Here is a 23,696-nt window from a genome sequence, read left to right as displayed (position 1 = left end):
CACACCCCTTCTCACTACCCCAGGGCTCCGCCAGCTGGCCACCTCCCCGCCGGACCGCACGCACTGTGGGCATCAAAGCCTGGGCCTGCCCCCCGACCCCACCCCTGCTGCGGTAGAAACTGGCAGGTTTTATATGATTCGTTCATTTTGAAGCAACATGGTGTTAAATAAGAGTCGTGGTTTAAAAGCCCCCAGTGCTCCTTACAGTTAAGGTAGGCCTAAAGGGGCAGACAGAGGCCAGCCCAGCTTGGACCCGCTCCCTGGGTCTGCCATGGAGATGTTGTTCAGTCGCTCAATTACGTGCAACTCTTTGCAACCCCATGGACTGCAGCACGCCAGGTTTGGAGTTGCCTGGAGCCCGTTAGCGAGTTGGGCTGGGGAAGTCCTGCCTGTGGCCGCCCTCTGGCCCCCAACCCACAGCCTCTCTGTAGAAGGCAGACGCTCCTCACCCCAGCCTGCACGCCCCGAGGGATGGGCTCGGGGTTCTCCTGTGGCTGTTTGTGGGCGTGGGGACCACGGCTTCCCTGAGATTCCCTCAACGAGGTGATGAGCAGAAGTGGGTGGGCCCCGTGATAGGAGGTTCTCAAGGGGAGCAAAGTTCACAGTGCGGGCGAGAGGGTGGAGCTAGCGGGCAGCCCACCTGTGCCGGGCGGTCCGCCCTGCCCAGGGCCGCAGCGACGGAGCTGAGACGCGTGACGTGGGAGCCGAGGTGTCGTGTTACGACCGCAGTCCTTGCCCGGGACGCAGTCACTGGTCAGGGCCCCCTGCTTTGTGTCACAAGCCAGCGGACACCTTTCAAGGCCCCACAGGTCTGTTTTCCGTGTAGCAGGTGGGCATGGCCCGTGCGAGCCCCATGGCCACATTAGGTCCAGCCCAGCTGAACGCCACGTGCAGGAAGCGCGGGGCGCGGGGAGGGGCAGAGGCCCCTGGGGACGCAGCGCCATCGGGCCGCCCGTGCCCTCGGAGTTCCTGTTATGGAGGCCGGGAGCCTGGCTCTGACTGTGCCAGAGCAAACAGCTGCCGGGGCCTGGGTTCCTGAGAACAGGAAACAGATGCTGTGCTCATGGGCTCAGTGGCCCCCAGAGGCGGCCCCCGCCTGGCGTGCCCCGTGCCGCTCAACACCTCGTGGGGATAGCTGCAGGCCCACCTGGGGACCCGGGGTGAGATTCTGGGAGGGACCCTGAAGCCTGTGATACGCAGGAGTCCGCAGGCAGAGTGATGAAGCTGGGTTGGCTCAGCATCACCCGGCCCACTGGTCTGTCTGGCGCCCACAGTTTTCCTAAGTGTCACCGTTTGGAGGACGCTGATGGTCCCCCCCATTGCCACCTCCCTGGTCCCCCCGAAACCATCTGGGAACCCTCAGCTGGCCGGCAGCCTTCCCACCTCTGTGCCCATCACCAGGAGGAGAGAAACAGTGGCCCTTGTGCCTCGGGGTTGGAAATCCACCCCAGACGCCAGCTGACGGCAGGGTTGCGGGGTGGGGTCAGGCTGAGGGTTGAGGTGTGTGTGCGGGAACACATGTGTGCGGGGTTCACTGCAGGCTCCCACGGTCCCACCAGGAGACCACCCTCCCTATGGCCCCTGTCCCTGCCCTGGGTTCCCCACCCAGCAGGTGTGTGTCGGGGTGGGGGGCAGATAGACTAGGCTCACAGGTCCCCCCACTGAGCCCAAGGGTCCTGGGCTGTACCGCTCTGCCTGCAAGCCTCTTCCCATACACAGGCCCTGCTTGAGAACCCCCAGGCCCAAGCCTCACTCTCCAGGAGGTGGCCTGTGTCCTAGAGGGTGAGAGGAGGTTTCTGCAGGGCCCAGAGCTCCTCGACTCAGAGGGCGAGTGCTCTAAAGTAGAAGTCTGAGATCAGTTCTGTATTAAAATAAGAAAGGCCTAGGGTTTCTCCCCTCCCCCTCCCTGGGGGCCTGTCCCGCCCTCTGCTCCTGAAATGGACTCTCAGGGGCCCATCTGATGCAGGGAGCCTGTGTCTGTGTCCACAGTCATGCCGCACCCCCAGCGCTTCAGCGGGGAGAGCGTCGTGTTCTGGAGCGACCTGGACATCACCATCTCCGTGCCCTGGTACCTGGGGCTCATGTTCCGGACCAGGAAGGAGGAGGGCGTGCTGATGGAGGCCACGGCGGGCGTGTCCTCCCGGCTCCATCTCCAGGTGAGTGGGAGCCCTGTCCCACCCTGGGCGCCTGCGGGACAGCTGTGCACCCGCGTGAGGCAACCAGAGGCTCGGGCCGTCTGCCCTGAAACCGGGCCTTCCCACTGCCCTCGAGGGGCGCCCGGTCACTTCTCTCTGCCCACGCCGCTGGTGGTCCTCCCCGTGAAGGCCCAGGAGAATGTGACCACCCAGCGCCCAGCACCAGATCAGTCAGCCTGACAACCCTGCCTGGGCGGGGGCGGGAGGCTCGGAGCCCAGGGGGAGCCCCCTTATCTTTTCCCACCTGCCCCCCACCCCCCACCTGCCTCTCACCCCTCCCTGGCCCCTCCCCTGGGCCCTGCTCAGGTCTGTCTCCAGCGCAGGCCTGTTCAGGTCGCACTGAAGGTGCTGGGTGTACCTTCCGGGTAATTACAGCCACCATCGTTTTTCCCTTGTTAACCAGAAATTGGATCGGTTTACCAGGCGGCCCCAGAAGCCAGCTCTGGGATGGAACACAGCAGGCACTATTCTGCCCCGGGATGGGGTTTCCCTCTGTGGTGGTTTTGCTGTTGGAACAAATTAAATTGGCTGATTCAGGTGATGAGTGGGCGCTCACAGGCTGTCATTGACAATGGGGTCTCCGTCGGAAAAAAGTACGCTTTCAGTGGAACACCACCCAAAGCCACAAACTCCCGTATTGTCTGAGTAATTAAAGTGTGAGGAGCTAATTCAAACGTGAAGGGTTTCTGCCAGGAACCGTGGCCAGCGCCTCCCTGTGGAAGGCTGGGTGGCAAAGGTGGTGACCTCAGGGCGGCAGGGGGTATTTTCCAGACCCTGGAGGCCACCCAGAAGGCTGCCCCAGGGCCATTCCCAAAGGCTGGTCAGCTGGGGATTACAGATGTATTCTGGGCTGTTTCCACATGGCGTTTGTGGAATGCAGGCCTCCCGCAGCCCGTGGGCTCTGGGGGCGGTCTCCGCGATGTTCCCAGCCTCCGCAGCGGCCCAGACAAGGTACAGAGTCATCCTGCAGCCAGATCAATTTGGCTGATTGCTCTTAGGCGCCCTAAATCCACCTTCATTGTCAAGTGGGAATCACCTGGCTGCTGCTAAACACTCTCCTGAATCCGGTGACAGACCTAAGGGGGCAAGCAGCTGCTCCCGACGCCCTGGGATCATTCTGCAGACGTTGCTTTTGTTTGTGGGCGCTTGTCATTTCATTGTGGAGCTGCTGGCTTCGGGGCTTTGTTAGCGAGGACCGCGAGACAGAATGGCAGGGCAAGTTTAATGAGTTGACTCCGGGCTTCTGTGAAACAAAAGGAAACGAAATATAAAAAGGTGAAAAACTGTCTTCTTCCGTTGACTCTCAGTTAAGATTGAAAAGCGAAATACGCTATTAGCTGCGTTGTCTTTATAATCAGCTAAACACATTTTCTGTTTCCGTCAAGATTTCTTCTTTGGCCCATCGGGGATTGGTAAGCATCTCTCAGTTAGCAAACAGGTGGCGTTGTCAACCATTTGGTTATTGTTCCCAGCGTAACTGCGGGCTTCCCTGGTGGCTCAGAGGTTAAAGCGTCTGCCTCCCATGCCGGATACCCGGGTTCGATCCCTGGGTTGGGAAGATCCCCTGGAGAAGGAAATGGTAACCCACTCCAGTATTCTTGCCTGGAGAATCCCATGGACGGAGGAGCCTGGTAGTCCACGGGGTTGCAAAGAGTCGGATACGACTGAGCGACTTCATTCACTTCACTCCCAGCGTAACTGCAGGACAGAGAACGCTTGCTGTGTGACTTCAGACCTTTGAGATGTGTTGAGACTTGCTTTCGAGCCCTGCATTTGGTGATTTTTGTGGATGTTCTACCTATACTTGAAAAAAAAACCCAAAACACGTTCACCGCGGTTGCGTTCTGTAGTGTCCTGTGTAAGTCAAGCAGGTGACGTGTGTTCATGGCGATTCACGTTTTGTCTGTCCTTATTGATTTAGGCAGTGTTTACTCAGTTACTGAGAGAGGTGAGTTCATCTCCAGCCTTGACTGTGGCCCATCTCTCAGGCCCTCTGGGCCTGTCCACTCTTGCTTGGTAGATCTGAAGGCTGTGTTGTTGTTGTGGTTGTCGTTGTTCAGTTGCCCAGTCGTGTCCGACTCTTTGTGACCTCATGGACTGCAGCCCGCCAGGCTCCCTGTCCCTCACCATCCCCCCGAAGTTTGCCCAGGTTTACTTCCATTGCCTCGGGGATGCCATCCAGCCATCTCGTCCTCTGATGTCCTCTTCTCCTTCTGCCCTCAATCTTTCCCAGCATCAGGGACTTTTTCAGTGAGTCAGCTGTTTGCATCAGATGGCCAAGATACTGGAGCTTCAGCTTCAGCATCAGTCCTTCCAACCAGAATTCAGGGTTGATTGCCCTTAAGATTGACTGGTTTGATCTCCTTGCTGTCCAAGGGACTCTCAGGCGTCTTCTCCAGCACCATGGTTCAAAGGCATCAATTCTTTGGCATTCTGCCTTCTTTATGGTCCAGCTCTCACAACCGTGTGTGACCGCTAAAAGACCTTAGCCTTGACTGTATGGACCTTTGTCCCCAGAGTAACGTCCCTGCTTTCCAACACACTGTCTAGATTTGCCATCGCTTTCCTGCCAAGAAGCAACCGTCTCCTGATTTCATGGCTGCAGTCACCATTCACAGTGATTTCAGAGACAAGAAGAGGAAATCTGTCACTACTTCCACCTTCTCCCCTTCTGTTTGCCGTGAACTAATGGGACCGGATGCCATGATCTTAGTTTTTTCAATATTTAGCCTTAAGCTGGCTCTTTCACTCTCCTCCTTCACCCTCATCAAGAGGCTCTTCAGTTCCGCTTCACTTTCTGCCATTAGCGTGTTATCATCAGCATGTCTGAGGTTGTTGATGTTTTTCCCGTCTGTCTTGATTCCAGCTTGTTACTCCTCCAGCCCAGCATTGCTCACGATGTGCTCAGCGTGGAGGCTGAACAAACGGGGTGGCAAACAAACCCTGTGGTGCTCCTTTCTCAATCATGAACCAGTCAGTTGTTCCACACAGGGTTCTAACTGCTGTTTGCCAGGAGGCAGGTGAGATGGTCTGGTATTCCCATCTCTCTAAGAGCTTTCCAGTTGTGATCCGCACAGTCAAAGGCTCTGGTGCGGTGCAGGAAATGGAGGTAGACGTTTTTCTGGAACCCCCTAGCTTTCTCTGTAATCCAGTGAATGTTGGCAATTTGAGCTCTGGTTCCTCTTCCTTTTCTAAACCCAGCTTGGAAGTTCTTGGTTCACATAAGGCTGAAGCCTGGCATGCAGGATCTTAAGCATGACAGCGTGGGAGAGGAGTGTGATTGTCCGGTTCAGTGCTGCCCTGCTTGGGACCTGGGGTGAGGACTGATCTTTTCCAGGCCTCTGGCCACTGCAGGGTCTTTCAGATTTGCTGACATATTGAATGCAGCACCTTGATGGCCTCATTCTTTAGGGTTTTGAGTAGTTCTGCTGGAATTCCATCACAGCCGCTAGCTTTATTAGCAGCAGGGCTTCCTAAGGCCCATGTGACTTCACTCTCTAGAATGTCTGGCTCTGGGTGATGTTATTAGGCCATGTTGTTAGGTGCATATAATTTTAGGACTGTTCTGTCTTTCTGGAATATTGACTCTTATCACGAAGAAAATCCTCTTTATCCTTAATAATTATTTTTGCCTTAGAATCTACTTTGTCTCCTGTTAATATCGCTATGCTAGCTTATGTTGGTGTTTCTGTGATGTATCTTTTTCTTTCTCCTTTCAACATTTCTGTTTCCTCATATTTCAGGTTCCTTATATTAAGCAGTGTACTAATAGTGTTTTTTTTTTTAATATGCTCTGTATTTAAACTGAAGTTAGGTTCGTTACAACACTGTTTTTTAGATTTCTAACATGTATTTTTGGAAGTGTAGTTGATTTACAATCTTACAGTATTTAAACATGGTAGCTTGAGTCTTATCTCATGAAATGAGGAATAATTGCATCCAGAAATGAGTCTACTGGCACCTGAATCAGTCTCCTTGAAAGCTCTGTGGTTCCCATGACTGTTTTCACGTCTGTGTCTGATGGTTCTCTCGTCTGGATTCCCACGAGTCTATCTTAAGACACTGTCCTCTCTCCTCGCATACTTGGTTAGTTTTGACTGAATGCTGGACATCATGTTGAAAAGCGAAAGGCAGTTTGAAACTAGGATGGTGGTGTCGTTACCCGCCGTGTTTGCTTCTGGTTGCAGCCCTCACCCTGGGCAGGCTCAGAATTTCCCTTCCTCTCCTCCCAGCTGCATGAGCTGAGACAGCTTCGCACAGCTCTCAGCCTCGGCAGTCCCTCCCAGAGCCCTCCGGCAGCCGTGCGGCAGGGGGCCGAGCGCGTCTCTACAGACCCCCACCTGCCTGGCTGTGCTTCTGTTACTTGCAGTGACTTGGGTCACTCTGGTGCCTTGGACAGCTGTGCTCTAAGATTTTGCCTCATTTTCCCAGGTGCGCTCAGGAAGCGGGCTGGTCCAAACTGCCCAGTCCTTCACTGGAGAAAGGGAACTATGATCTCAGCACTGCCCCAGCTACATTTTCTTAGAACATGAACATCTGAGGCCAGTTACCATGCTGACTTCTGTCTTTTCATACATATATTTGAACATGGTGGCCTGTATCTTGTCCCATAAAATGAAACATTTACATCCAAAAACAAGAGCCCAGTAGTGACCAGAACCTGTGATTGTTCCCGATACCTAAGTCCAGTGGGCTTCGTCTTATTTGATCTCTGCCAATATTTGACCCTTCTTACCATAGAAGAGGGGCTTCCCTGGTGGCTCAGCTGGTAAAGAATCCGCCTGCAGTGCAGGAGACCCTGGTTTGATTCCTGGGTTGGGAAGATCCGCTGGAGAAGGGATAGGCTACCCTCTCCAGTATTCTGGCCTGGAGAATTAGGGTTGCAAAGAATTGGGCACGACCAAGTGACTTTCACTTCACTTCACTTCACCATAGAAGAAAGCATGTGATCTGGAACATGTGACAGGCAACAGCAAATTAGACTTTGCCTAATTTTTAAGTTCATCTTTAACTCGGAGCCCCGTGGTAAGCCTGTTTGCATGGCTTTGTTCCTTAAGTGACAGCGATGTGGTTTGTTTCTTGCCATCACTGCCTCAATCCCTAGTGGAGCTCTTCCCGTCCTGCAGATCCTGAACAACTACGTCCAGTTTGAGGTGTCCCACGGCGCCTCGGATGTGGTGTCCATGCAGCTGTCCAGGTCACGCGTGACCGACGGGGAGTGGCACCACCTGTTGATAGAACTGAAGAGTGCCAAGGAGGGCAAAGACATCAAGTACCTGGCGGTCATGACCCTGGACTATGGCAGGGACCAGGTGAGTGGCCTCTGCACCCTCTTTGGGACGGACCCCTCCCTTGGGCCTGCAGGGTCACAGGGGGACCCCGCCAGGTGCCAGGTACTTGTGGATTTGGAGAAGTGCTTTCTGGGCTCCCCTGAACTCGGGTCCGATGTTCCCCCTGCTGTTGGGGTCACAGGAGCCTGCACCTCATCCTTGCCTAGATGGCCAGCTCCTGGCACCGGGAACTGGACTCGGTCCAGCTGTGTGTCCCAGCGTGGCTGCCAGCGGTGGCTGCAACAGCGATTTCTTGTGGCAAGCTGGCTTGAGCCACAGCTGTTCTGTGCTGTGCCTCTGGGATACACAGATAGACCTGGCGGGGGCACGTGACCGAGGTGCCGGAGGGGTTGTGGGCCCCTGGAGAGGCACACCTGTCCCAGCTGGGCAGGTGGCATGCTAGGCAGGTGACTCAGAGAACGCTGGATCTGCAGGGTGTGAGCCAGGTGACCGCAGGCGTGTCAGGGGTCCCCCACACACTGGAGGAGCTTCCTGTGGTTCCTAAGAGCTCTTGGAGTCCAGGCTCTTCCCGCACCTGGCTCTGGGAACGAACAGCTGCCGTGTTCTGAGCTTGGGGATCCGGCCGAGACTTCCTTAGGTTCCTGCCACCACGGACGAGTTTTACGTTTTCTAGTTTATCGAGCTTTCTTACGCAGTGGCTCATTGGTGGTGCCCACGACGGAAGTAGGAGGGTGGCCCATGTACCCCCAGGCGTTCACCTTGGCCGGGCTGGGACACAGACACGTGTCCTCCGGCTGGTTCCTGCGCCCGGCTTGTCTCACGCACGAACAGCCGTGCTCTCCATGGAAATGGCTACGTGGCCCCCTGTGTGAGGCAGGGACGCCCCCATGGCCATGGGGAGCGCCCAGTGTGGCTGGGTTGCAGCCTCTCAGCGCGCGCTTCCCAGCCGGGTGTCTGCAGGCGGTGGCCCAGCCCCTCTCTTTGCACAGGACACGGTGCAGATCGGGAACCAGCTTCCTGGGCTGCGGATGAGAAGCCTCATCGTGGGGGGCGTGTCTGAAGACAAGGTGTCCGTGCGCCGTGGCTTCCGGGGCTGCATGCAGGTACCCCGTGCGTCCTCCCCGACCCCTGCCCTGGGCCTCCACGGCGGGCTCGGGCGGCCGGCACCGCCGTTGGTGTCATGATCGTCCTGCTGGTTTTCAGAAAACGAGTTCACTTGTCTAATCGCCCACCCAACTTGAACACACCCTACTTCCCACTTACGGCCCTCCTCCTCCCTGCCTCCCCTCGAGCTCTGCACCGCCCTCCCGGCCACCCCATCATCCACTTGCAGCCCTGCCTTCATGTCCCGTCCAGAGCCTCCCTCTGGCTGCCTGCAGCAGCCCCCATCCTCACCTGGACAGGCCCCACGCCCGTCCCCTAGACCAGGTGTGCTAGCAGCAGCCCGAGGGAGCAGTTTATAATGATGCTCCGCTCGTGTCCGCCTGCCCCCAGCCTCCCACTGCAGGCAACAGTCCTTCGCGCCTGCCCCTGCACTCTTGCGCCTCTGTGATCTGGCCTCACGGTGCCTTGCACGGTGCCTTGACTCCAGACACGCTCTGCCCAGCCCCCTGCTTCTCCCAGGAGCCGCCCTGCCCTCCGTCTCCAGCAGCTGTTCTGCTTCCTGCTTCCTCCGTGACCCTCACCATGGAATTCTCAGAACGTGGAATTATTCCGTCTTCATCCCAGATGGCCTGAACCCCGTCCTGGGGTTCAAACCTAGGGAGGGGTGGCAGTGCCTGCATCCTGGCCTCACTTTTGCAACAGGGGACCCAAGAGAATCTGGGGTTCTCTCAACCCCTGGCTCCCTTTTGGGGGTTCCTCCAGCCCTGAGGGACTGACTCTGCGCCCCCCTTTCTGAAACGCAGGGAGTGAGAATGGGGGAGACGGCCACCAACATCGCCACGCTGAACATGAACGACGCCCTCAAGGTCAGGGTGAAGGACGGCTGTGAGGTGGAAGACCCCTGCTCCTCCAGCCCCTGCCCTCCCCACAGCCGCTGCCGCAACACCTGGGACGGCTACGCCTGCGTCTGCGACAGAGGTGGGCGCCCACCGGCCCTGCCTGCGCCCGCCCGGCCATGGCGTCGACGCCTTCGGTGCTTTAGCCCGCCGAGGCACGCCGAGCCGGGCGTGGGCTCCCCAGCAGCCCCCTGCGGGCGTGTGGTGCCGGAGCTGTGCTTCGGAACCGAGGAGGGGCTCCTGTGCTGTCTCTTTGCCTGGGGGCAGGGACACTCCCGCTGTACCCTCCGGTCACACACTGACACGAGGGAGCGCTAGTGAAGGGCACACGCTTGAGAACAGTGTGCCGGGTGCTCGCCTTTGGCAGTTGAGGTGCTTGGCTGGTGCCGTCAGCTCCCCTAGTCTCCCACCCCCCCGGGCAGCCTGGGAGGCCCTCTCCTCCGTGTTTCCAGGTCGGACCCACTGAGCATCCGTGCTTCCTGTGATTCCGAGGGCCTCTGCGGCTTTCCTCCACAGAGCGGCCTGGAAAGGGGGTCTCGGGGCGGCCGCAGATTGTGAACACAGCCTCACGCAGAGGGTCTCTCCCCACCCCCCGCCTCGCGGAACACGGACCTGCGGTGTGAGAGGCAGGTCCCGGGGTGCGGTAACGCTGGCCTGTCCCCGCAGGGTACTTCGGGAGGAGGTGTGTGGACGCATGTCATGTGAACCCCTGCAGGCACGTGGCGGCCTGCGTGCACAGCCCCGAGTCCCCGCGCGGCTACGTGTGTGAGTGTGGATCCAGCCACTACGGGCAGTACTGTGAGAACAGGTGAGCGCCGCCCCCGCCCGCGGGCCCCCGCGGTGCCCCTCCCGACCTGCCCTCTCCTCTCTGGTGCTGAACCCCAAGTAGGCGTGGTACGTTTTCATCACCTCCATCTGATTCCCCCTTCATCACCACTCGGTGGGTTTACAATAGCTTTGTTATGGCATTTAAAGGCCTCCCCAGGTGGCTCAGCGGTAACGAATCTGCCTGCAAGGCGGGAGACACGGGTGATGTGGGTTCAATCCCTGGGTCGGGAAGATCCCCTGGAGGAGGAAATGGCAACCCACTCCAGTACTCTTGCCTGGAGAGTCCCATGGACAGAGGAGCCTGGCGGGCCGCAGTCCACGGGGTCACAGAGTCAGACACGACTAAGCGACTAAGCCACAGCATGCGGTTCTGGATAACAAGGACATGCTTTTTAATTTGGCGTGAAATAAATGAGACTCCAACGGGGCATCTCTCACGAACCCCTACTGAGCTCCTCTCCACCCCGCAAATGCACAGCAGAGCTGTCCAGCCTGCCGGGCGATGGTGCGATGGAGTCAGGGAGGCCGAAGGGAGGGCCACCTCCAGGGGGTGTTCCGGGGGACGGCAGAGGGCAGAGGCGGCGAGCAGTGATGGGATGAGGCCTGTCTAAGGAGCTCAGAGGGTCAGTCAGTCCCCGCCAGGGCTGCCACCTGCTGTCCCAGGCGACTTCTGGGCTGGGGAGACTCCCAGGCCTGAGTGGAGGGCCTGCCTGCAAACTGGGGACAGAGCTCACCTTTGTGGAGGCCGCGGTGGCTCCGCAGGAAAGCCGTGGGGGATCAAGACTGGGTGTCAGAGAGCCTCCTGCTCTCGGGTGGAATGTGGCTCAAGCCGGTGGGAGCCAGAGGCCAGGGCACCGGCTGGGAGGCCGTGTGGCGTCCCTGAGGCCTGGTGTTGCCTGTAGGGCAGGGCTGAGGAGGCGGGGGGTAGGGGCAGGATGCCGAGGCGCTGGGGTCCCCACCCTGTCCATGCAGGTCTGTCAACACCAGACTGGAGGCCCACCCCTGTCCCGGTTGTTAGTATTCCCCTAGCGCGTACACAGTCAGTACTTAATAACTGCTGGTTAGGTGACCAGGTGAGAAGGAGGGGTTGACGCTGGTGGGCGGGTGGATGGAAAGCCGTCAGCCGGGGTACTAAACGTAGGGCAGGGTTTCATTTTGTGGAGCCTGAAGGGCATGCGTGTTGGGTGGCGCTGGGTCACGGAGAGCAGCCTGGCATGAGGGTGGCTGTCACCCTCCCCATGGGCCAGGCGTCCTGGCCAGGGGTGCTGGGCAGCGTGAACCTGCTGACATGGTGCTCGTGGGAGGCGGGGTCAGGGCGTCACCAGTGTCTTCCAGGAGGAAGGGGAAAGTGGGCAAACCGCTGAAATAGCAGTATGGTAGGTAGACCCCTCCCAGACACGGGCCCCCGAAGGCTGGGCATAGCGCATGAAAGGCTGAGGCCCTCAGTGGAGGCAGCAGGGGGAAGCAGGCCACTCAGAGGTGGGGGCGCCCAGATCTAGGCCAGCCGGGACCCAGGCCGCCAGCATCCCTCTGGTGCCACAAAGGGCAGTTGCGTACTTTCCACCCACTGTCTGATTTCCCAACAGAATTGACCTCCCGTGCCCCAGAGGCTGGTGGGGGAACCCCGTGTGTGGGCCTTGCCACTGTGCGGTCAGCAAAGGCTTCGACGCCGACTGCAACAAGACCAGCGGGCAGTGCCAGTGCAAGGTGAGGCCTGCAGACCGTGGGGGCCTGGGGGAGGGAGGGCGAGCACACGCGCCTGCCCGGGGAAAAGCGTGCGGCATAGGTGTTCACGGCGTCCACCCTGAGCACCCCAGGCCTGCTGGCTCAGCCCCACCCGGGGTCATCGGAAGCTGAGCCATTCCTATGAGTTTGGCTCATCTTCAGCACCAGCCATGGTTCTCCCCAGTTGGCCGTTTTCCTGGTCTTTTACCAAACCACCCAGCAATGACCCACATTCAAAATATGAGGGACTTTCCTGGCAGTTCAGTGGTTAAGACTTAGCCTTTCAATGCAGACGGTGTGGGTTCAGTCCCTGGTCGGGGAACTAAGGTCCCGCACGCCTTGTGGCCAGAGAGCCAAAACATAAAACAGAAGCAACGTTGTAACAAATTCAGTAGAGACTGAAAAATGGCCCACATGAAACATCTTTTAAAAACGTAAACAAATAAATACAGAAAGCGTTGCCCACTCCCCCTGCCTTGGATACCTGTCGCCCTCATGCACAGCCTGTGTTCTCAGCCCAAATCACATGGAAACCCAGCCCCCTTGGCCTCCTGGAAAACATCATGTGCCATGGGCGGAGTTCCTCACGCTGGTCCCCGGCAGCCCATGGCAATCATGTATCTTCAGAATATTGTGTCAGTAATCGCCATGAGCTGCCAGTAACTTGAATCCCGAAAGGAAAGTCTGTCCGTAACAGTAGCTGCTCAGAGGGTCGCGCGGTCTGCTGGCTGGGCTTGCTGACCCAGGAAGGGACCCTGCCCTCACAGTGCTCTCTGCAGCCCCGGCGCTGTCTGACGTCTCTGTGTCGCTTGGGGTCTGAAGAATCACAAGGGCCCAGCAGAGCAGGACTACGCAAGCCACGTGGTGGTAGATGGGGTTGTAGCCTCGGTGGGGAGCAGGGCAGAGGGAAAGAGGGTACTTGGGGAAAACATGCCTAGGTTTTTTTTTTTTTTTTTCATAAAAAAGTTATCTCAAATGCAGAAAGGACTGTGCATGGTGGCAGTGACATCCGTGTCCCCTCCCAGGGTGGCGGCTCACGTGTAGTGCCTCCCCTAGGCCCTGAAGGACATGTGGTTGGAGCCCCCAGGGGACAGTTCCGTGTTCCTGTCTGACACGGAAGCCTGTGTCACTGTGCCCCGGGCCGCGAGTCGCCCAACTCACCGCCTGTCCCAGTTTCTAGCTGGCGACCTGTGGGCCTCGGGGGGCTGAGTGGCCCGGCCAAGGCGCTGTGGCCTGTGAGCTACCCAGCTGGGCATCCATCCGGGACTTTCCAAACTGAAGCCTGTGTTCTTGACCATCACCCCGACCTGCCCAATGACAGATGTTCAGACAGCTTCTAATTTCTTACAATTTAAAAAACACAAAGCTCCGTCTGCCACCCTGGCGCCCTATGCATAGATCGCCACTGAGTCTCTGATCCTCTTTGGGACAGAAGCTGGCCCACAGCAAGTACTTGCTGAGATGTAAGAGAGGGCGCCCCTGCCCCATCCAGTGCGGGGGCCCAGGTGCCGCTGGCCTGGAGGCCGTGGGCGGACAGCAGCCGTGAGGCCGGCCGGCCGGGCTGGAACCCTGCCGTCACTCAGGACACGTGCTCCGGGGTGGGGCCTCTGCGGCACTGACGTCCAGGCTCGGCTTCTGGCTCCCGCAGGAGAATTACTACAGGCCCCCGGGGCAGGACGCCTGCCTGCCCTGTGACTGCTTCCCGCACGGCTCCCACAGCCGCGTCTGCGACATGGACAGCGGCCAGTGCAGCTGCAAGCCCGGGGTCGTCGGACGCCAGTGCAACCGCTGCGACAACCCTTTCGCCGAGGTCACCGTCCTCGGCTGCGAAGGTCTGCCTCTCTCTCGCCCCGCTCAGGCCGTGTGGCAGGGACAGGCCACTGTGTGTCTGCCTCTGAGGGGTGTGTGTGCACGCGCACACATGCACTGCACTCTCCTGGGGCATGGGGGGCGCCCGACAGCCTCGTGGTCCAATTGTGTCTGCTTGGCTTTCTGCGGCTGGTCCTCTAGGCGGCGTGGGTCAGCGCCTGTGTCTCCCTCCCCGGTCCTCACACCCGTGGTGGAGGTGTGCAGGGTCCGGTTCTCGGTGGGGCTAGGCTCCCTTCTGGGAGGAACGTGCGGAGAGCACCGCACACCTGTGTGCCAGGCTGAGCACCTCCCCTCTGTCCCCAGTGATCTACAACGGATGCCCCAGAGCGTTTGAGGCTGGCATATGGTGGCCACAGACCAAGTTCGGGCAGCCAGCCGCAGTGCCGTGCCCCAAAGGGTCCGTGGGTGAGTACCACGGGGTGTGGCCCATGGCATCCGTTCCAGGCAGGACAGTCAATGGTGTGGGGCTCGCAGAAGGGCTAGCCAAGGCATCGGAGCTCACTGGATGTTCCATGTTGAAAGAGTTCCTTTAGCCAAAGTGCCGGAGGAATAAGAACTTTCGTAAACGGCAAAACCTGGAAAGAGCACCCGGAAAAGGTGGAGAGCACAGAGGTGGGAGGGCTGGGGATCTCTTGGTGAGATGTGGGTGGTGTCTGCACCCACACCTCGAGGGGCCTGGAAGGTCCAGGGAGATGATGCAGAAAGCGCCAGCCCCAAGTGGGATCCAGTGGACACAGTGGGCGCTCCAGAGACCACCCAGCCGATTTATCTTTTCACGGACTTGCTCAGCTGCCCACCCATAGCAACTGAGCAGCCCAGGTCAATTGTAAGGTTGTGAATGTTGGGCAGATGTGGGCGTGGCCCCAGACCTGAGGGAAGAGCTGTGTTGGCTTCGTGGCTGCAGCACCCACGGGCCCTGGGCCAGCCAGGGGTTGGTTCACAAGTCAGCTTTCAGGCTCGATGGGTCCTTCCCTGCTCCCTAGGAAACGCGGTCCGGCACTGCAGCGGGGAGAAGGGCTGGCTGCCCCCGGAGCTCTTTAACTGCACCACCGTCTCCTTCATGGACCTCAAAGCCATGGTAGGCTGCGCCCCGGGGATGCGCGGGAGGGCACTGGGCGTCCAGGCCCCCGGGATCGCATGGGCCTAGGCCGGCCGAGGCCCAGGGCTGCACGTCTGTTGGGCCCCCTGGGCGGGCGTCTCCGCCTCGCTTTCCAGACCCCGGCCCGCGTCTGGGTCTGCAGACTCAGGGCCCCCGGGTTTGGCCCCCCCCGCCCACAGCTCCCCACACCCTGCCCTGTCCCTCGTCCACCTGGGCTCTTTCTCCAGGTGCTTTTGAGCCTGACACACCCTCCTTTTGTGTGCCGCGGCCATCTGGGGGGTCTGGGGGTTTTTAAAGTTCTTTCCTGAGAAGGGGGTTTCCACTGGAAAGCGACAGGCCCTGCATCCTGGGAAGGGCCCAGGGCCGACGTGGTGCTTGCTCCCCGACTCAGAACGAGAAGCTGAGCCGGAACGAGACGTGGATGGACGGGGAGCGGTCCCTGCGGCTGGCCCGGGCGCTGCGCAACGCCACGCAGCACACGGCCGCACTCTTCGGCAACGACGTGCGGACGGCCTACCAGCTGCTGGGCCGCGTCCTGCTGCACGAGAGCAGCCAGCAGGGCTTCGAGCTGGCGGCCACGCGGGATGCTGACTTCCACGAGGTAGGAGGGTGGCAGGTGCGGGGCCCCCCACCCACGCACATCCCGGGGTCCAGGTGGGGCTGTGACCGGCCAGCGTGCCCAGTGTCCTCGGGGCAAGACCCCACTTTCCCGACGTGAGCTCAGGCCTGTTCAGTGACTGGAGAGGGGACTCCTGAGGGTTAGGAGCACCGCGCCAAAGGAGCAGGCCTGACAGGGAAGAGCGTGATGCCGCGTGCACACCAGCGTTTGGGGTGGCCTACCCGAGTCAGCCCGATGCTTGCCACACTCATCCTCTGTGGAGCCCACTATTTCCCGGCTCTACAGGTAAGGAATCTGAGGCCCAGGGGGCCCCGGGCACGCAGCCTGTAAGAGGTGAGCGCCAGGGTCTCCCGGCCCCTGAGGTCCTGATCTCGGGTGGCTTGGCGTCTCCTGCCCCAGAGACAGCCTTGCATTGTGTTTAATGATTAGTCCCTACGTCATCGTCATGGCCAACATGGGTGAGGCTGCGGCCCGGCGCGGGTGGGGGACCCCCAGGGCCCACCGCAGAGAATAACCAGTGTGGAGACGCGTTCACCTAGCTTATAAACTGCTCTTGTTTTGGGGGCTGGCTGGCATTGCCTCGTGTTTCCACTTTGCTGCTAAGGCCTCCTGGTCCACGCAGAGCCCCCAGGGACCCTCTCCAACCGTGCAGAGCCCCTGGGAAACCTTCCTATCCATGCTGACCCCCACGGAACCTCCATGCAGAGTCCTCAGGGCCTTGGAGGGCACTGCCACCTGCATTTCAATCCAGGCCTGAGGGTCTGGGCCAAAGGAGTTTTGTTCCCATTTCCAGTTGTTTGCAAACAGAAGTTTCTCATCCTGCCTTCAGCCTGGGTTGTGGCCCCCGAGTCCCAGTGACACCCCGTATCCTCACCACGCTGCCCCCCGTTCATCTGCAGTGTTTGGGGAGGGGTCGTCACCTGAACTGGAGCACACCGGGCGTCCTGGGCTGCCTCCTTGTGGGCTCAGCATTGGCCGGGGTCTCCACGCCTGGCTCTCCTGGTGGGTTGGGGGTTGCCAGCGTGACCAGGGGGTGTCTCTGCCTGCCTCTCCCCTTTGCATCTCGAGGGGAAGCCCTGCAAGGATTCCCTGACTGTGGAGGTTACACCCCAGCACCTGTCCCCATCTCTGACCGTCTGGGCCCAGCCTGGTCCTGAAGGCTCCCCAGAGCCCAGGCCCCGTCTCGTCAATCAGGCTCTTGCGGGCTGGCCGCACGTGAGCTGAGCACCGTCTGTCCGTCTGTCTGTCTGAGCAGGATGTCGTCCGGGCGGGCAGTGCCCTCCTGGCCCCGGCCACCAGGGCTGCCTGGGAGCAGATCCAGCGTAGCGAGCCCGGCACCGCGCAGCTGCTGCAGCGCTTCGAGGCCTATTTCAGCAACGTGGCCCGGAACCTGCGGAGGACGTACCTGCGGCCCTTTGTCATTGTCACGGCCAACATGGGTGAGGCCGCGGCCCAGCGCGGATGGGGGACCCCCAGGGCCCATCTGCAGTGTTGCCCCCCTTGGCCACGTGTCGGGGAAGAGTCGACGTGGGGAGGATCTTGGTGGTCCTCAGGCCTTCCAGACCTGGGGGTGGGGCTGCCCAGGGAGGTGGGCTCGAGGGTCTGGCCATAGGTCCAGCCTCCAGGCTCAGGCATAGTGGACCAAGTCGCCCCGGGGACCCAGAACATGCTATTCTGGGCTTGGGGCTTAAACAGTCGGTTTCCTTCCTGGAGAGGAGGCCCTGATGTAGGGCCAGCCCCACCTGCCCAGACAGGGAGACGGTGGAGGGGGCTGTCCTGCACGTGGGGCTTCTGGTCTCCCTCCTGTGTTTATTAAGCTCCCCGTTGGGGCCTCAGGCAGCACCCGGTACTGTCCCTTCCCTGGGAGTCGCCCCTTAATTTCTGGGATCATCTGTTTCCAGAGAGCTGAGCCTTTAACCCAGAGCTGGCGTGGACCCTCGGGCTCATGGGGAGGGGCCTCACTGTTGACCGGATGCTCACGCTGAGCTCACCTGAGCCCGGGACGCTGGGGTGGAGGAGGGCATGGGACACTGTCATCACTGGGGCAGGAGGGAAGGGTGAGTGCCCGGGGTCCCTGCCTCCGTCTGTGGAGAGGGTCTGGCAGAGCTGGCCTGCAGACTCCAGGGGCAGATAGGACGCGGGCACCCAAGGGGTGCCTGGTGCAGCCGCTGCGCCCCACCCAGCCCCTTCGAGAAGCTGGTCCTGGCCAAGCTTCTGCCCGCACACCCTCCAGCGTCCAGCCTGATGCTCTGGGGTTGGGACCCTCTCCTGCCCTGGACCTAGAGTGTCCTCCTGGGTGCTCCTTGCGCTGGGGCTAGCTGTCCACCTTCCCAGCCCTTGGGGCCAGCCGCCCCTGCCTCTCGCATTCCAGGGCTGCCACTGCCCCTGACCCTCACTGCTAGGGTGGGAGCTCCCCCCTTTGCTCTGCAGTGACTTGAGGGTACCCTTCACAGAGAGGGTGTTGAATCAAACAGCTCAGCAGCATGACTTGGAGGGTTCTCCCTGGAGCCTGCAGGGGTGACCGTCAGCAGGGACATGGCTGCAGGGAAATGACACTCCTGTGGGGGGGTGAGGGGCGCCCCTCCTGAAGCTCCCCAGGTCCCCAGGTCAGGCCCGGCTATCTGACTCAGCCGGAAGTGGGCGTCAGTTATGTTCAAAGGGGATGGTGACCAGGGACAGCCCTTCTGGGCCATTCGGAAGCATCAGGGGTCCGGGCTGGTTCTCCACGGGGGGCAGGGGCAGGGGCCGGGGGCCATGTGTGATGGGGCTCCCTGTCCCCCCAGTTCTTGCCGTCGACGTCTTCGACAAGCTGAACTTCACAGGAGCCCGGGTGCCGCGGCTCGAGCACCTCCGGGGTGAGGTCCCCAGAGACCTGGAGTCCTCGGTCTACTTCTCGGAGGACTTCTTCAAACCAGCCGAGAAAAGAGGTAAGGCTGATGAGACGCGGAGGCTCCCGCGGGGGCTGGCAGGTGGGGATGAGACGTGGGGGCTCCCGCGGGGGCTGGCAGGCGGGGATGAGACGTGGGGGCTCCCGTGGGGGCTGGCAGGTGGGGGAGGACGGGGGCGGCTCAGCCTGCCGTGGCCCCCGCCCTCTGCCCTGCACCCTGCAGCCAGGCGTTTGCCAGCCCAAAGGGAAAGGCAGCCACGGGGGTGCCTTACAGAAACTGGCTGGTTTATAACGTGGTGGTGCAGTGAACACCCACACTGTGTGTGAGCTAGTCTTCCTTGTGCAGTGAGAAGCTGCCTCTCCATGGATGGGAAACTTTAGACTTTTCCCCGGCCCTCCAAAACCCAAGCAGAGCCATCTGAGTGCGGTCCTCCAGTCCTAAGTTAGTACTCGTGCCACACGGCTTAAACACAGCAAATTTTCTTCAAGTACGTTTCACAGATCAGCTCCAGCTGCTGAAACCGTCTCTCCCAAATAGGGGCTTGACGGTTCAATGGGCAATTTAAAATTTGAAACCTTTTCAGTCAATTTGTTTTGTCAGTTATATGCGTATTATTCAGACATCTTAAAAACTTTTAAAGTTTTACACTGATGTAGGATATTGTTGTTCAGTCTTGTCCGACTCTGCGACCCCATGGACTACAGCACACCAGGCTGCCGTGTCCTTCACCATCTCCCGGAGCTTGCTCAAACTCATGTCCATTGAGTCGGTGATGCCATCCAACCATCTCATCCTCTGTTGTCCCCTTCTCCTCCTGCCCTCAGTCTTTCCCAGCATCAGGGTCTTTTCCAGTGAGTTGGCTCTTCCCATCAGGTGGCCAAACTATTGGAGCTTCAGCTTCAGCAACAGTCCTTCCAATGAATATGCAGAATTGATTTCCTTTAGGATGAACTGATTGGATCTCCTTGTAGTCCAAGGGACTCTCAAGAGTCTTCTCCAGCACCACAGTTCAAAAGCATCAATTCTTTGGCGCTCAGCCTCATTTATGGTCCTGCTGCTGCTGCTGCTAAGTCGCTTCAGTCGTGTCCGACTCTGTGTGACCCCATAGACAGCAGCCCACCAGGCTCCCCCGTCCCCGGGATTCTCCAGGCAAGAACACTGGAGTGGGTTGCCATTTCCTTCTGCAGTGCATGAAAGGGAAAAGTGAAAGGGAAGTCGCTCAGTCATGTCCGACTCTTAGCGACCCCGCGGACCACAGCCCACCAGGCTCCTCCATCCATGGGATTTTCCAGGCAAGAGTACTGGAGTTTATGGTCCTACTCTCACAGATATTTGCTGTTAATTTTTTAACGTGCTGATTTATCAATTAAACTTTGTGTGTATGCATAGGAAAAAAATATAGGGTTCAGTACTAAGACCTAAGACTAAATATTTACAAAAGTAGGATCATGGCAGCCGGCCCCATTAGTTCACGGCAAACAGAGGGGAAAAGGAGGAAGCAGTGACAGATTTCCTCTTCTTGTCTCTAAAATCACTGTGGACTGTAACTGCAGCCATGAAATCAGAAGACGGTTGCTTCTTGGCAGGAAAGCGATGACAAACCTAGACAAGGTGTTGAAAAGCAGAGACGTTACTCTGCCGACAAAGGTCCATATAGTCAAGGCTATGATCTTCCCAGTGGTCATGTACAGTTCTGGGAGCTGGACAATAAAGAAGGCAGAATGCCAAAGAATTGATGCCTTCAAACTGTGGCATTGGAGAAGACTCCTGAAAGGAGTCAAAGGAGATCAAACCAGTCAATCTTAAGGGAGATCACCCTGAATATTCACCAGAAGGACTGATGCCGAAGCTGAAGCTCCAGTATTTTGGTCACCTGATGTGAACAGCTGACTCATTGGAAAACTCCCTGATGCTGGGAAAGATTGAGGGCAGAAGCAGAAGAGGGCATCAGAGGATGAGATGGCTGGATGGCATCACTGATACAAAAAACATGAATTTGGGCAAACTCTAGAAACGGTGAGGGACAGGGAGGCCTGGTGTGCTGCAGTCCAGGGGGTCGCAAAGAGCTGGACACGACTGGGTGACTGAACAACATCACCTCTCTGTGGCTCCAGGCATCCACAGAGGGCCCTGGAGCGCAGCCCCCGCAGCTGAGGTGGGGGGGACACCTGTGTGTGTGTGCATATGCTTTAGTGATCTGACCTAAACTCGGGCTCTTTCTCTGTGAGGGCGTCCGTGTTTCTGCCTCTGAACTGGCCCCTGGGTCGCCCTCTCTCGGGGCCTGTGGCATCGGGAGTGGACACGCACGAGGCTATTTGCTTTAGGAAACCCCGTGGGAGAAGCTTCTGGTGCCTGCTCCTCTGCTCTCCTTGGGAAGCCTCGGCTGACCCCCCAGCCCCCTGCACGTGGCCTTTGTTCAGTATGGTATTTACTTAAGTTGCCAAAATGTCAGTTGACCAGCATAGTCACCCCGTAGTAAACCCGCCGATTCCCTTATTGATAAGATCCCACCTGGGGCCTCTGCAGCCTCCCCTCCCCCCCCGGCCACTTTCCCAAACACCTGACTTGCCACATGGCCAGGAAGCTGAGGACCAGGATCCTAAGCTCCCTCAGCCCGAGATGTGAGTGAGGGCCTCGTGGATGGACTTCCTGGGTGCAGCCTGGCCCCCTGGCCCCCGGTGTCCTCCCAGCTGCTCAGGTGTCCCTCCTGGAAGACCCCCTTCTCCCCGCCCCATCGCCCTGGGGGGCTCCAAGCCTCTGTCCACTCTCACCCCCACCCCCTCTGGTGTCACCAAGCCCACGTCCCCCTTCCTCAGACACTGACCTTCCCAGCCCACTGACCCCACAGTGTCGGCCAGCCTGCCTCACTAAGCAGCCTGAGGGTGGCTAGCCAGGATTGTTAACCAGCCTGAGTGTGGCTAGCCATGCTGTTAACCGACCTGAGGATGGCTAACCAGGATTGTTAACCAACCTGAGGGTGTCTAGTCATGCTGTTAACTGGCCTGACTTTGGCTAGTCAGGGTTGTTAACCAGCCTGAGGGTGGCTAGCCAGGGTTGTTAACCAGCCTGAGGGTGGCTAGCCAGGGTTGTTAACCAGCCTGAGGGTGGCTAGCCAGGGTTGTTAACCAGCCTGAGGGTGGCTAGCCATGCTGTTAACTGGCCTGGATGTGGCTAAGTGTTGGTAACCAGTCTGAAGGTGGCTAGCCAAGGTTGGTAACCAGCCTGAGTGTGGCTAGCCAGCGTTGTTAACCAGCCTGAGGGTGGCTAGTCAGGGTTGTTAACCATCCTGAGGGTGGCTAACCAGGGTTGTTAACCATCCTGAGGGTGGCTAACCAGGGTTGTTAACCAATCTGAGAGTGGTTAGCCGGTGCTGTTAATCAGCCTGAATGTGACTAACTAGGGTTGTTAACCATCTGAGTGTGGCTAGCCAGTGTTGTTAACCATCCTGAGGGTGGTTAGCCAGTGCTGTTAACCAGCCTGAGGGTGACTAACCAGGGTTGTTAACTAGGCTGAGTGTGGCTAACCAGGGTTGCTAACCAGGCTGAGTATGGTCAACTGGAGCTGTTAGCCAGCTGCTGACCGGCACGGCCCTGAGCAGGGTCAAGAGGATGTGGAAAGTGGGTGGCTGCCTCAGGGCGTCACTGGCTGAGCAGAGGGGAGTCTGCTGGAATCGGCCGGCCCCCCGCCTGCGGCACCCCCATCATGGCAGCAGAGGGAAGACCCTCTCCCACCACCTGCCTCCCTGGAGCCCGTGCTCCGGGTGGTGTATGCTGGCTGGAGATGCCTCCCAAGGTGACCCCTGGACGAGGCCCAGCGGGCACCCTGTGGGTTGTTGGAAACGTGGGTGAGTATGACTGTGAGCCTCCCACAAGGGTGGTGGGGAGCTGCTTCCGGTGCTTCCTAGGGGCCTCCGGGGCCCCACGTGAGTGGGATCGACAGCGTCCCACTGGCTTCTCAGGAGCATCGTGTCCTCGGGCTCACCCACTGTGGCCCGTGCGGGTGGACCACGTCCTACCAGCCCGTCATCCATGCAGGGACACCTGGGCTGCCCCACTTCGTGGCTGCTGTGATTCATGGGGCCGTGAGCGCGGTGTGCGAGCCTCGCTGGAGCTCTTGCTCCCGACTCTTCAGGGGCACACCCAGAAGTGGGGCTGCAGGGTCCTGGGCGCTTCTGAGGAGCCGCCTAGGGTTTTCCACAGGGCCTCCCGGCTAGAGGAGAAAGCGGCCTGGTGGGATCACAGGCGTCTGGGCCCCATCCTCACTCTGTGCTTCTGTTGCAGAGAGCCCCACGGCGAGGCCAGCTGGTCGCAAGACCACCCCCCAGACGGCGCGCCTGCGGCCCAGCGCCGAGACAGAGGCCCCGTCCAGGAGGCGGAAGAGACACCCCGAGGAGCCTGGGCAGTTCGCCGTTGCCCTGGTCCTCATCTGCCGGACCCTGGGGCAGCTGCTGCCGGAGCACTATGATCCGGATCGCCGCAGCCTCAGGTAAGGCTGACTCCAGGATGCGGGGTGGGGGGATTTCCAGAAGGTTCCAAGGCGCCTGTAAGTCAGAATCTCGACCACCGGAACATCTGTACAAGGACACTGCACAGTGGCCCCGGCTCCAGGCCAGAGACCGCTGCCCCGCGGTCTGCCTCAGCAGGCGTTCTGAGTGTGCCTGGTGTTTCTGCTAGGGTGCCCCTCCAGACACACGCCCCAGGCTCGGCTGTGCCACTCCTGCCTGGAGTGTCTGTCCCCTCGCCCCGGCCTGCCGCCAGCCGCCAGCGACCCCAGCCCCAAGTTGCTGTCGTCCAGTCGCTCAGTCGTGTCTGACTCTGCGACCCTGTGGACTGCGGCACCCTAGGCTCCTCTGTCCATCACCATCTCCCGAGCTGGCTCAAACTCATGTCCATCGAGTCAGTGATGCCACCCAACCATCTCATCCTGTTTCCCCTTCTCCTCCTGCCTTCAGTCTTTCCCGGCATCAGGGTCTTTCCCAGTGAGGTGGCTCTTCTCACCAAGGGCAGCTCAGTGAACACTGGCTGAAGAATCAACCACCACCCAAGGGCTTTGAGGCCTGAGCAGAGGCAGGCACCCATGGAGGCTTGGCTCTTTTCAACCTTCGGGTCACTTAGCAGCTCTCCTGCCCGGGGCTGCGGTCCTCACGTGCACCTCTCCCAGGGGCTGGACAAGAGGCCTCCCA

At 59.4% G+C, this 23,696-nt stretch overlaps 1 protein-coding gene across 1 annotated transcript in view; it reads left to right on the top strand.

Moving 5' to 3' along the window:
• Positions 1 to 23,696, top strand: part of CELSR1 (cadherin EGF LAG seven-pass G-type receptor 1) — a 144,848-nt gene that overhangs the window by 102,461 nt on the left and 18,691 nt on the right. Inside the window, exons 10-22 of the mRNA XM_068971563.1 lie at positions 1,990 to 2,156; positions 7,322 to 7,507; positions 8,476 to 8,589; positions 9,394 to 9,568; positions 10,153 to 10,294; positions 11,901 to 12,021; positions 13,688 to 13,871; positions 14,212 to 14,313; positions 14,892 to 14,986; positions 15,399 to 15,608; positions 16,882 to 17,065; positions 18,410 to 18,553; positions 22,795 to 22,999. Of these exons, the coding sequence (XP_068827664.1) occupies positions 1,990 to 2,156; positions 7,322 to 7,507; positions 8,476 to 8,589; positions 9,394 to 9,568; positions 10,153 to 10,294; positions 11,901 to 12,021; positions 13,688 to 13,871; positions 14,212 to 14,313; positions 14,892 to 14,986; positions 15,399 to 15,608; positions 16,882 to 17,065; positions 18,410 to 18,553; positions 22,795 to 22,999 (2,029 nt within the window). The remainder of the gene's footprint in view (positions 1 to 1,989; positions 2,157 to 7,321; positions 7,508 to 8,475; positions 8,590 to 9,393; positions 9,569 to 10,152; positions 10,295 to 11,900; positions 12,022 to 13,687; positions 13,872 to 14,211; positions 14,314 to 14,891; positions 14,987 to 15,398; positions 15,609 to 16,881; positions 17,066 to 18,409; positions 18,554 to 22,794; positions 23,000 to 23,696) is intronic.

Source organism: Capricornis sumatraensis, chromosome 4 (assembly GCF_032405125.1).
Source record: "Capricornis sumatraensis isolate serow.1 chromosome 4, serow.2, whole genome shotgun sequence".
NCBI classification, from domain to species: Eukaryota; Metazoa; Chordata; class Mammalia; order Artiodactyla; family Bovidae; genus Capricornis; species Capricornis sumatraensis.
This window is presented reverse-complemented; position numbering and strand designations above follow the sequence as displayed.